The sequence below is a fragment of the Falco biarmicus genome, chromosome 16 (assembly GCF_023638135.1).
Source record: "Falco biarmicus isolate bFalBia1 chromosome 16, bFalBia1.pri, whole genome shotgun sequence".
NCBI lineage: Eukaryota > Metazoa > Chordata > Aves > Falconiformes > Falconidae > Falco > Falco biarmicus.
The window spans coordinates 4,937,110-4,948,400 of record NC_079303.1 but is presented as its reverse complement, the minus strand read 5'-3'; the positions used below and the strand labels follow the sequence as shown (position 1 = coordinate 4,948,400).

Below are 11,291 nucleotides of genomic sequence, written 5' to 3'. Positions count from 1 at the left end.
TGTGTTGCCCTTTGCTGGCCGAGGGGAAGGAGTGATGCGGGAAGGCCCTGAGCGCCCATCACCGCGAGAGCCGTTTTGGCATTAAGACCCTGAAGGAGCCCCCGCAGTGGCGTGGCCGTGGCGCTGCTTTTGGAATCCGCGTGTGTGCGCGTGGGGGGATCTTTTCATTTGTCTGCTGGTTGCAAAGGGGCTGGGGGGCCTGGAGGTGTGTGGGGCTGGGGCTGGGGGTGCTGAGGGCAGGGGCTGGGGGTGGAAGTGCAGGGGTACAGAGGGCAGGGTGTGGGGGGTGCGCAGGTGCATGGGGCAGGGGCTGGGGGTGAGGGGGGGCAGGGGCGCAGAGGGCAGGGCCCAGGGATGCAGCAGGCAGGGTCTGGGGGTGCAGAGGGCTGAGTCTGGGGGTGCATGGGGCAGGGTTTGGGGGGTGCGGGGTGCAGGCAGGTGCAGGGTGCGGGGGGGAGCGGGTCTGGCAGGGGCAGGGTGCAGGAGTGCAGAGGGCAGCGCCCAGGGGTGCAGAGGGCAGAGTCTGGGGGTGCGGGGGGGGTTCTGGCAGGGGCAGGGCGTGGGGGTGCGGGTTGCAGGCTGGGGCAGGGTGCGGGGGTGCGGGGTGCAGGCAGGGGCAGGGTCTGGGGGTGCATGGGGCAGGGTGCGGGGTGCAGGCAGGGGCAGGGTGCGGGGCCGGGCAGGGGCAGGGTGCGGGGCCGGGCCCGGCGGTGCGGACTACATGTCCCGGCAGCCCCGCTAGAGGCGGCGGTTCCGCCGCTGCCCCCACCTGACCCTCACATGACCGCGGCGGGGCCGGGGCCGGGGCCGGGGCCGGGATGGGGCAGCGCGATCGCATGTTCAAGGTGCTGGTGGTGGGGGACGCCACGGTGGGGAAGACGTCGCTGGTGCAGCGCTACGCCAACGACAGCTTCAACCGCCACTACAAGTCCACGGTGGGGGGTGAGCGGGGCGGGGGGGGGCCCTCCGGGGAGCCGCGCCGGGGGCGGCCGCGCCAGCAGCGCTGCGGGCCGGTTTGCGGGGCGGGGATGCGCGGAGTCTCCCCCGCGAAGGGGCACCGCGGCCCCCGTTGTGCCGGTGTGAGCGGCGCTGGTGCCTGCCGAGCTCCGCCGCTCCGGCTGTGATGGGGACGCTCGCTCCTCTCCCTCCCCGCAAACGTGGAAGCGAGAATCTGCAGCAGGAACAACGGCCCGTCGGTAGCCGCTGTGTTTTGCAACTCCTGTAGCAGCTCGGGGCTGCAGGTCCTGCGCTGCTGGCAGCCCGGCGAGCCCCGGCTCCCTCTGCACGGCAGGCTCGGGGCGCCCCGTCCCCATCCCCCGGCAACAGCCACCCCCGGGAGCTTTAACCGGGAGGGGCCGGGGCGGCAGCCCCCCCTCTGCCCGGCCAGCACAGCAGCAGCGTCGGTCTGAGCCCGATTTAACGGCGTGAAGCAGCGCTGGGTACCGGCGGTGCTGTGCGGGGCGGGGGGCGCAGCCTCAGAGCGGGGATGCTGGGGGCGAGGGGGAGCGGGGTCTTTGTTTAACATCGGTGGAAATGAATAACCTACAGGGAGCGGGAGGTGCCAGGGCTTTACCCAGAAAATCTCCAAAACTGTGGGGGCTGAGCACGGCTGTTTAAATCTTGTTCATGAGTCGGGAGGGGATGGATTAGGAGTTGAAAACACCGGAGAGCTGCATCCCTCTGGGGCGGAGCCGCCATTCCCAGCAGTAAGAGCTGCAGGTGGTTTGCTTTTTATTTTATTTTTTTTTTTCTAGTTTGCTCCTGGCTTCCGTAAGTTCCAGCCCTGTTGAGCACGGCTGGCTGCGTAGCTGGAGAGTTTTCCCCCTGCAGTGAAAACCTGATGCATGGCAATTTGAGAAAAAGGCAGCGTTTCCCGCTGGGCTCCCTGCACCGGTCACAGCTGGGGTGTAGGTGGGCGCAGGCAGCGGCTGTGGAGCAGACTCGGAGCCCCACGTACCAGCGGCTGAACGGTTTGGGCAGCGCAGAGCAAAGACAGGCAACAGCACCAAATCCAGCATTTCACTGGCACGCAGGGTCGGGCAAGGGAAGATTTTCTTAAAGCTCTCCAAGCAATAAGGTCTCCGGTGTCCTTTTGTTTGCCTGTGGTTGTTCAGGGTTATGTGCAGGAGGAATTCTTACTCCTGAGCATTGCAGTTTCGGCTTCCTCCGCCCTTGGTTAGTGTCTAGTGCTGGCATTACAGCTCCAGAGGCCGAGCCCAGGGTTGTGCTTGGGATGGTTACAGACGCTGGAGGACCAGGATGCTGAAAAGCCCCGTGATTTGGGGGAGTGGAGCCCACCCAGCGCTGTGTTTGCTGGAAGAACTCCACCTTGCTCTCCTGCTTCCCAAAGGATTGCAGGGCAGCATCTCTGCCGCCCTTGTGAGGGCTTCGACAGCAGATCCGCTGGGCTCCTCCACAAGGCAGTGGGGAGCGCTGCTCCCTTCCTTGCTATTTAACACTCTGATCTGAAATTCAGGAAGGGACAAGGCCAGCGTAGCATCCCGGGGGAGGGATGGGATGCTGATAACCGCCTGCCTTCTGCTTATCTGAAGGCATTTGGTGTGCCTGTGGTCATCCTCCCGCAGGGTGTGGAGTGGGCAGGGTGTGGAGCCCTCTGGATTTAACACTTACCGTGCGGTTTTCTGTGATGGAGGAGAGGGGTCAGCGCCTGCAGACCCTCCTGCTCTGTGGCTGGTCTGTGCTGGTGCTGGTGTGGGTGCTGGTGCTGGTGCTGGCCCAGTACAAATTGCTGTGGCTGTGAGGGCGGTTGCTGGGTTGGCCTGTGCTGGGAAATTGTGAGAGGGTGTGGAGAAACAAGCCCTGTATTGCAGAATGCCTCTAATTCGGTTTCCTTTGTTTGGGGGGGATTCTCTAGTGGATTTTGCTCTGAAGGTGGTCCAGTGGTCGGAATCTGAGACAGTGCGACTTCAGCTCTGGGACATCGCAGGTATGTTCACGTGAACCCTGAAGCTGCTCAGGAGCAGAATTTAAAGCTCTCAGTGGCTTGGCCCATCTTTTTCTCCCTCTATCTCTTTCAGTAGGAGTCTGCTACAAAAATAAATCCTTAAGGCCTGTCGATTCAAGGGGCAGGACTGCTCTGGTTCACAGTGCTGTCTCTAGTTTGCGGTAGTAATTTAAATATTTCATCAAAAGCCCATCTGCAAAGAATGCAGCAACAGAGATGATAAATCCGATTGAGCCTTTCTTTTTGATTTCAAAGCCAGAGTAGAATGAAGAGGGAAACAGGCTCATTTGTAGCTGGAGATGTAACTTCTCAGTCCCGAGTTTTGTGTTAAAATCCTGATTTCTGGCATGATAGGCAGGAATGCCTGATCCTTGTGTGGAGCAGCTCCACTGACCTCGCGCTGCCCTGGCTGCCGGGATCAGGATTGCGATCTGGCTGCTCAGTGACCTGTGTGAGCAGAGCCAGAGGATCCCTGGGGAGCGGTCATGGCAAGAGGAGACTGTAGGGTGCCCCCGAGGCGATGGGTCTGGCTCCGGAGTGGGGCAGGCGTTATATGCGATGAAGTGGAGCAAGGAGCACCTGCTCCCTGAAGAAGTGCAGAGAAACGCGGTTCCCAAGGCTCCCGAGGACAGGTCGGTGCAGTAGCGTCTCCAAAATGGCACCTTTGGATTAGAGGAGTCAGGAAAACAGGGTTGTGGTTTCCTCTGGTTTCGCTGCTCCGACGCATGCATCTGGAATCCTTAAAAAGAAAACAGGAAGGAGAAGTTTGAAGCAAGAGGATTGCAGCAAGAAACTGATTTCAGTTTCAGCCCTGAAAAGGCGTTTAGGTTTTGGAAAGCAGAGGGGCCACGCTGGTCACGGTGCTGCTGTCGTACCCTGGGCAGAAGGGGCTGCAGGCACCGACAGTCCCTGCCACCTCGGAGGTGTGCAGAGAGTCGGATGGCTTGAGGTTACTCCAAGTGCTCAGTTCTCGATGGCTTCAGAGCGAAAAGCCTGTTGACCAGCTACGGGGCTGCATGGGAGCCCACAGCGGAATCTCCCTGGTGTCAGAAATGCTGGTTGTCACCGTGCCGCTGACCCGTGTGATGTGATGGGAATGCTCTGTGCTGTGTCCCCATCCACACAAACGCAATCAAACCGTGCAGCGGCACAGCAGAGTTACTCTCTGGCTGCAGTTTTAGTAGTACAGGCGGGGTGTAAGGTGTAAGCAGCCGTAACAGCGTGTGTGGGGTGTGATGCCTTGTTTAGTATCGGATTTTTCTCTCTGGAGAGCTCGGTCTGTAACGCTGTGCCCGCAGCATGTGTCAGTGCCAGGGGCACAATCCTGCCAGAGCAGGGATGGCTTGTGGTGGCAGGATTCTGCTCGGGGCGAGGTGAACCTGTGTTCGGGGACACTAACATTTAAATTGTTACACTGGCAGTAATGCAAGTATTTCTGGGACGTCGGCGTGTCTGGGTCAGGATTAAGAGCTGCCCAGTTTGTCCCAGTTCTGGCGCTGTGTTGCTGAGGTGCACCAGGCAGGACACATCTCAGTGCCCACGTTTCCTTGTTATTTAAGTGGAGATTGTTAGCGTCAGTTGGGGGAACGATGTACTGTGATAAACCTGTTATTTGCACGAACAAATCTAAAGTGTTAACTCGGGGGGGGGGGGCGTTTTTTTCCTTTTGATCTTGAAGGGCAGGAGCGCTTCACGTCCATGACCCGGCTGTACTACAGGGAGGCATCAGCCTGCGTTATCATGTTTGATGTCACCAACATCAGCACGTTCAGCAACAGCCAGAAGTGGAAGCAGGATTTGGACAGCAAGCTCATGCTGCCGGATGGGAACCCCGTGCCTTGCCTGCTGCTGGCTAACAAAGTGAGCAGCTCTGGGCGCGCTCTGGGTGTTTGCGTGTGTGCCTGCGTGTGCACGGGAGTGCAAAATGCAAGGAGCTGCCTTTAGCACTAAGCCTTGCCTAGAGCTGCCCCATACCTGTGGTCTTTCTAATCCTTTCCTTAACTCTCCTTGAATTGTCTTCCTTTAGCAAGGAATCTCCTCCATAAGTAGGACGCTGGTAGGACTTAACGTGGGGATGGCACTAGGGAGATGTCAACAGCATCTCTGTCCTGGGACGCGGTGCCTTGTGCCGTGCTGTCAGAGCTCGAGCTCTGTACCTTCTTTCTTTTTCTTTTTCAGTCTTTAATCTGCAGTAGCCTGGGAAGCTCGTGTATGACGCTGCAGGTCAAGTTTCTGTTCAGAGCTGCCAGAGGGATGTCTGGTTTTCATTTGGATGCAGTGTCAAGTTTCACTGTGTAGATTAGTTGCTGTCTTTTAATGATGTATTATTTTTTTTCATTTAAAAAACTACCTCTGTGTTCTTCACGTGCCAGCGTTGGCTCGGCAGCCCTTTCCAGATTCAGTTTGAGACTTGCCTGGTTTGAGAGAGCCTAAAACTGGAGATCACCCAAAAACATGATGGGTGGGCAGGAGGGTGGCTTTTCTTCTCCACTTCTCCACAAACAGTGCTCTCCCCCGATAGCTGTTTTAAGGTATTTGCCTCTGCATTAGGGAAATCTGTGTGCCTGTACACACTACATAGAATCTTAGAATGGTTTGGGTTGGAAGGCACCTTACAGACCATCTAGTTCCAGCCCCCAGGGACACCTTCACCAGCCCGGGTTGCTCAGAGCCCCGTCCAACCTGGCCTTGAACCCTTCCAGGGACGATGCAGTCATGCTAAGACAAGCTGTTAGGGGACAGGTTTCTCACTGCCTCCTCGTATGCCCCGTTGGTGTCAGCCTGGCTGCCTCCCTGACACCACACAGGTAACACATTTCTGTGCTGCTGAGAGGCCGGGTGAATTTTGGATGAGTGATGATGCTTTCTTGTCCTGTGCTGGCTGAACCTCCATTCCATGCATGCTTGACTGAGGTGTGTCACTATCTCAGATGAGATAAATATATTGCTGCTTGCAACATCCCATTAAGAACCTTGCCCCAAGAACTCTCTATCAGCCTGCGATCTGGGAGATGCGAACGGCTGAGCCTGCCCGCTGCCTCCGTGCCTGCCTGCCTCCACACCGGCAGTACAGGGCTGAGGCAGAGAATTCTCCTCCCGGCTTAAAAATTAAAAGGCTAAACTTAAAATGACTGATTCTTGCCTTACAGTGCGACCTTTCCCCGTGGGCAGTGACAAGAGAAGAAGTGGATCGGTTCAGCAAAGAAAATGGCTTTTCTGGTTGGGTGGAGACATCTGTCAAGGAGAACAAGAATATCAATGAGTCCATGAGGTAGGCACGGTGGTGATACATCTGGGAGTTAATTCCCTCTTTCAGACACAGCCGTTTTGAGGTGAGGGGAAATGCTGTCAGTAAGTAACAAATAGCAGCAATAATACGCAAGTAAATCTCCCAAAGGGAAACTGAATTCCGCAAGGTAAGAAGTTTCTCTCTCTCTGGTTAAGCTCTGATGTGCTTTTAGAAACAGAAATTCTTTCAGCAATACCGGGGATGTTCTTTCAGGTATTGGCCTCTACCAGGAGGACGGGTCTTCTTGTGCAAAGATTTAGAAATTCTTTTATGACACACCAGTCCTTTGATGGAGAATTTGGCCTTTTCTGAAAGATATTAGATTAGGTATTCACTGATGGCGAGGTTGGGCAGGTGGCACTTGGAAGGCTGTTGAGGTGTCCCAGTTCCTATACTGGTGAGGTGGTTGCAGTAGGTGTTAGTTATCCAGTCACTGCAGAGTCTTCTGGTGCTGCCAGGTGACAGCAGTAATGCTGCTGCCAGTGCTACGAGGTTCCTTAACCTCATCGTTCAGTCGTTACAGTTCTGCAGGTTTGTGTCCTTCTAGAATGAATCGCTGTTTCTTTTTTTGCGCTGCTGAAAAACGGTGTGCCCAATGCTGGTTTCAAAAAAAAAAAAAAACCCAACCCAAACAAACTCACATCTGTTTGTCTTCTAGAGTGCTGATTGAAAAGATGATGTCCTCGTCCACCGGTGATGGAAGTTCCTCTGCTGCCGGGAGTGGGGATTATATTAATATCAAAGAGACAACCCCGCCAGGCTGGGCTTGCTGTTAGATGCACTGACTACACCATCTGCCTTGGGCTTAGCAGCAATGGCCTTTTGTTATTATCATCATTTTTTCCTAAACTGGCTGTCACTGGTTTTCGGTTGGTTTTTTTTTTGTGTGTTTTTTTTTTTTTTTTCACGCGATCGTGAACTGTCTTCTGTTTAGTGCATATTCGTTCTCAGTAGAGCATTGCTACAATGGCTTGGAGTGAGGAGAGGAAAGAAGAGAGGAGTGAGAAGATTCTTCTTTATCCTGGTGTAGCAGCAGCTGGAGGCTCTGCTGCTAGTGATGTAGCGTGGTCCATGTTCAAGCACATGGCTTGGATTAGTTAATATTTTTAACAAATTTTGAGCACTTCGTCTTCTGACATGTGACGGCCTGTCTCAGGCAGGGCGAAGGATGTCGAAGGTACATTTTTAATATTGTTGCACCTTTTATTCCCCACCACCTGCACCCACCATACATAGGGGCACCAGTCCCAGGTGTTACAGTGACCTTCATTTGCTGCACACGGGGTTCCAGTGGTCTCCCTGAGCCTGCGGATTCCTGGCGTGGGATTACAGCAAACTCGTACTTCATACTCTGGAACTACATACCTCTGCTTACGTGTCCTGGAGAGACCAACACATCTCATCTTTGCCACTAACTGTCCTCACGATGTGAAGCCAGATATGGATGAGCATGGTGTCCCAGCTCTGTAAAATTATCAGCGTGAATATGAGCAACGGTGTAGCACAGCCTTTACTTTTGTGTGTGCTGACTGTGGTGCTTAACACAGCAGAGACCTCGGATTTTTTCAAGAATTGCCCAGTTGCCTTCTGTCCACTCCTTCTCCCTCGCCCTCTGCCTAGCACAATCCTGTGTATTCTGTTCTGGTGCCGCTTTATTAGGGCACGGAGAGCTGAATGAGGAATAGGTTGTAAACTCCTTTGTGTGACAGAACAACAGTCCTTTTCACTTTTAGAACACCCTGTATGCTACAGCTTTGCAATTGCGGATGAATTGCCTTCCCACAACTGTTGTGTAGCGAGGAGCGGATTTGGGAGCGGGGCTGGTGCAGGGCAGGCAGTGCTCTGAAAGCTCACCCGCTGGCTTCAGCGGTGTGGGGGGAAGCAAGGGAGAAGACTTTGCAGGACAAAAGGAAACGAAAAGAACCGCTCCCCGCTTGCCTTTTGATGCCTGCTTTCCCTAGCACGTCCCCAGGTACCCACCGTGGAGGTCTTGCCAACAACACAACATTGGTAGAAGCGCACTAGATGGTTATCTGGGGAGAGTTAACGAACTCAGTCTGTGGGGCTGGAGTTACGTAGCGTTGTAGGCCTTTTACATCACCATGCGATGTTCTAGAATTGTCTTGCTTATGTTTTAAGTCAGGATTTGGACAAATGGTCTTCAATAACGGTTTTCCTTTCCCAAGTAGTTTAATTTGAAAACAGGGCTATAAATCGGTTTGTCCGGATTCCTGCTGAATTAGGGTTACTTTTCTTTGGCAAAGTATTGCTTCGGTCTGTCTTTTCTTACTTTCTATAATCGATGGAGGGAGAGGGTGGTAAGAACAGGAGCAGATTGCCTTCACTAAGCACGAAAAGTTCTGAGTTCTCATTTTCTGGAGTTTAAAAGGATCGATGAGTAAACAGTAAGGGCTGAGAAATTTATAACTAGTGTTGTGTTCCAGTGTTTTAATTAAAAGCTAAAATGTCCGGGCAAGGATTCTGTTGTGCAAACACTGCCAAATTTGGGTTTATAGGCACTTAAATATACCTTTTCTGCACTGCTGGATTCACTGTAGAAACATGTGAAACGCGTAGAACTGGTTAGCAACGAAATTGAACTGTCTTACTGAATTCTACTTCCTAAACATTGTATTAAAAAAAGAAAAAGGTATCTTTAGTTCTTTAGGGAACATGGGGGGAAGGGCCTAATTTTTTAAAGGATCTGTCACAAACCCATTAAGATTCATGTGTTATTTATCGATTTCTGTATATGCGACTCAAAGTGTTTCAGCAACGAGGTCAAGTGTTAAGAGCTGTCCTAACAGATGGAGAAGCAGGCACCCAGTGGAAAGCTCTGCCCAGGACCAGCTGACTACTCAAGTCAGTAAAAACTTGGCCCTGAAAGGAAAATTTCTAATTCCTGTTCCAATGGCCCAGGCAATAGGCCATGCATCTTGCAGGAAAGCATCTTCGTACCTTTTGCACGTCGGTTTGATGTGTAGCAGTGCCTCTTTGGTGTCTGGACCTTTTAATCTGGACCTTTTTTTTGTAAGTGCCTCTCAGAAACAAGCAAGAAGCCAAAGGAAGATCTTTTTAGAAGGTTTTGTTCTAATATAAATAATTTCTGTTTTGCCCAGTGGTTTCCGGTACCGATGTATGCCTTGGTGGTTGTTGGGGTTTTTATTTTTCCACACTGCTTACTGCTTGCTAACATCTTAATAGACAACAGAAACGATCGTTGCTTGAGATCGGTATAAAAACCCAACCAGACAGGAAAACGATTTTACTGTGCAGATGTGTTTGTTTTTTCAGACCTTGCTCTTGTGGCGCATAAGGTGCTTAAAAAAGCGAAACAAAACCAAAAGAAACGAACCTTGATTTGGCCCTGTAAAACAAACTGATTCAAAAGCCCCATCTAAACATGCTCATTGCTGGGATAGGCAGTGCGGAAAGAATGGTTGCCTGTAAAATTGATTGTGCCCAGCTTGCACTAGCTGAAATAATTCTCATTTTTAAAACAACTGAAAGGGAAACGCCAACTTGAGCGAAGCAGTTTCCAAGACACATATTAAGCAAAATTAAGTGTCATTCATGCAGACCGATAAAAACTTGAGTCTTTCAAATATGAATCAGAAAAGCCTTGTCTTTATTCGGATGAACTGTGGTTCACTGGTGTCTTTGTCAGGAATGATCTGTTTTGAAAACGAAGGCACCAAGTTTTCCCTTCTGCAGTGCCTACTTTGACTTTGTACTCTTTGTGTGACTCCGGGCCAACTGTACTTATTTCCCTGTCTTCCACATGTTGTTTCTCATTCCTATAACTTTTAATTTGTGGTCGCGGGACTCAAAACCATATGAAGTTTAACGGTGTATGTTATATATTGATGACAGTGCACTATGGGTCCACATAGCTGGAAATTTTTACTGCAATAGATTTTGAAAGCATGAGGGCAGACTATAGTTCAGAAACCAGTCAACAATATCAAAACAGCTTTTTTTTTTTTTTTTTTTTTTTAAATGCTTGCAGTCACACAGCAGTCTTTAAGACACAGGGTTCTGATTACTGTAAAGCTGCAGTATTACCGTGTTTATGTAAAGATTGAAGAAACTGCGGGGAGGTTTTCTCCATATCAGTAACTACTGCAGTATTGCAAAAGTTTGAAATAAAAGTTTGACATTGCTTGTGTAGTAGTAGTTGTTGTTTTCCTGTCTCAACAGTCCTAACAAATGGGTTGACAAGTTCAAACTAGAAAGTCTTGCTGTCTGTAACAGGGCATGTGTAAAGCATACAGCATGAACTGCCCTGCGTTGCCAGCAAAACAAATTAGATCCTTTTTACTGAAACATCTCGCTGTCTCAATTACTGTAGTTTTACTGACCTACGAGCATGCAAAACTTTTGCATCTGTGAGTCAGTCAGTGGCTTTTAATCCAATATATCTAGCTAAGAGGAGAAAGAAAAGAATTCCTTGATGTGGTTGCTTGTTAATACACCTTCCTCCTTAAGGCTCATTAATTCACAGAGTGTATTTTGGGGCTGGCGATGCAGGCAGGCAGTTGCTCTGAATGCCCCTCTTTCTTTCCTGATGAGCTTGATTTTCATGAGTATTGACTTGCATGAAGGACAGGGCACATCTGAATTGATCAGAAAAACGGCAGTCATTCCAAAGGAGACAAATTAAGCTCAAGCAGGGCATTAAATGAACTCAAATTACTCCTATAATTAGGTAAGAAGCTGGCCATATTTGTATTGTCAAAGCAGTCTTCTCAAATAACTCGATGTGTAAAGAAGATGGTTTAAAGTACTGTTTTTAATAAAAGGGAGGAATGAGTCTCTTTAGAGATTCCAGTGCAAGGCAAAGTGCCTTGCTGTGGCAGAAGCTGCCATTTTAATGGACTGTGGAAAACTTTTTATTTTTCCATGGCAAAAGCAGCTCCTCCACTGAACAACATGAGCAGTTTGGGGTTTCTAGGGAATTTAAAGACCCAAAACCCTTCCCTGGATGTGGAGTAAGTTGTGCGTGTTCTTTCTGTCTACCGACTGCTCCAGGGAGAA

The 11,291-nt window shown here is 51.1% G+C and overlaps 1 protein-coding gene across 2 annotated transcripts; it reads left to right on the top strand.

Moving 5' to 3' along the window:
• Positions 1-785: 785 nt before the first annotated feature.
• On the top strand, positions 786-10,427 carry RAB29 (RAB29, member RAS oncogene family). 2 transcript variants are annotated; one of them, XM_056361665.1, is made up of 5 exons: positions 786-942; positions 2,876-2,947; positions 4,644-4,825; positions 6,115-6,236; positions 6,913-10,427. In XM_056361665.1, the coding sequence occupies exons 1-5, from the start codon at positions 819-821 to the stop codon at positions 7,028-7,030; spliced, it is 618 nt and encodes a 205-aa protein (XP_056217640.1). In that variant the 5' UTR covers positions 786-818; the 3' UTR covers positions 7,031-10,427. The 2 variants fall into 2 exon arrangements, with proteins under 2 accessions (XP_056217640.1, XP_056217641.1); XM_056361666.1 differs by having other exon boundaries at positions 927-942; positions 4,649-4,825.
• The last annotated feature ends 864 nt before the right edge of the window (positions 10,428-11,291 follow it).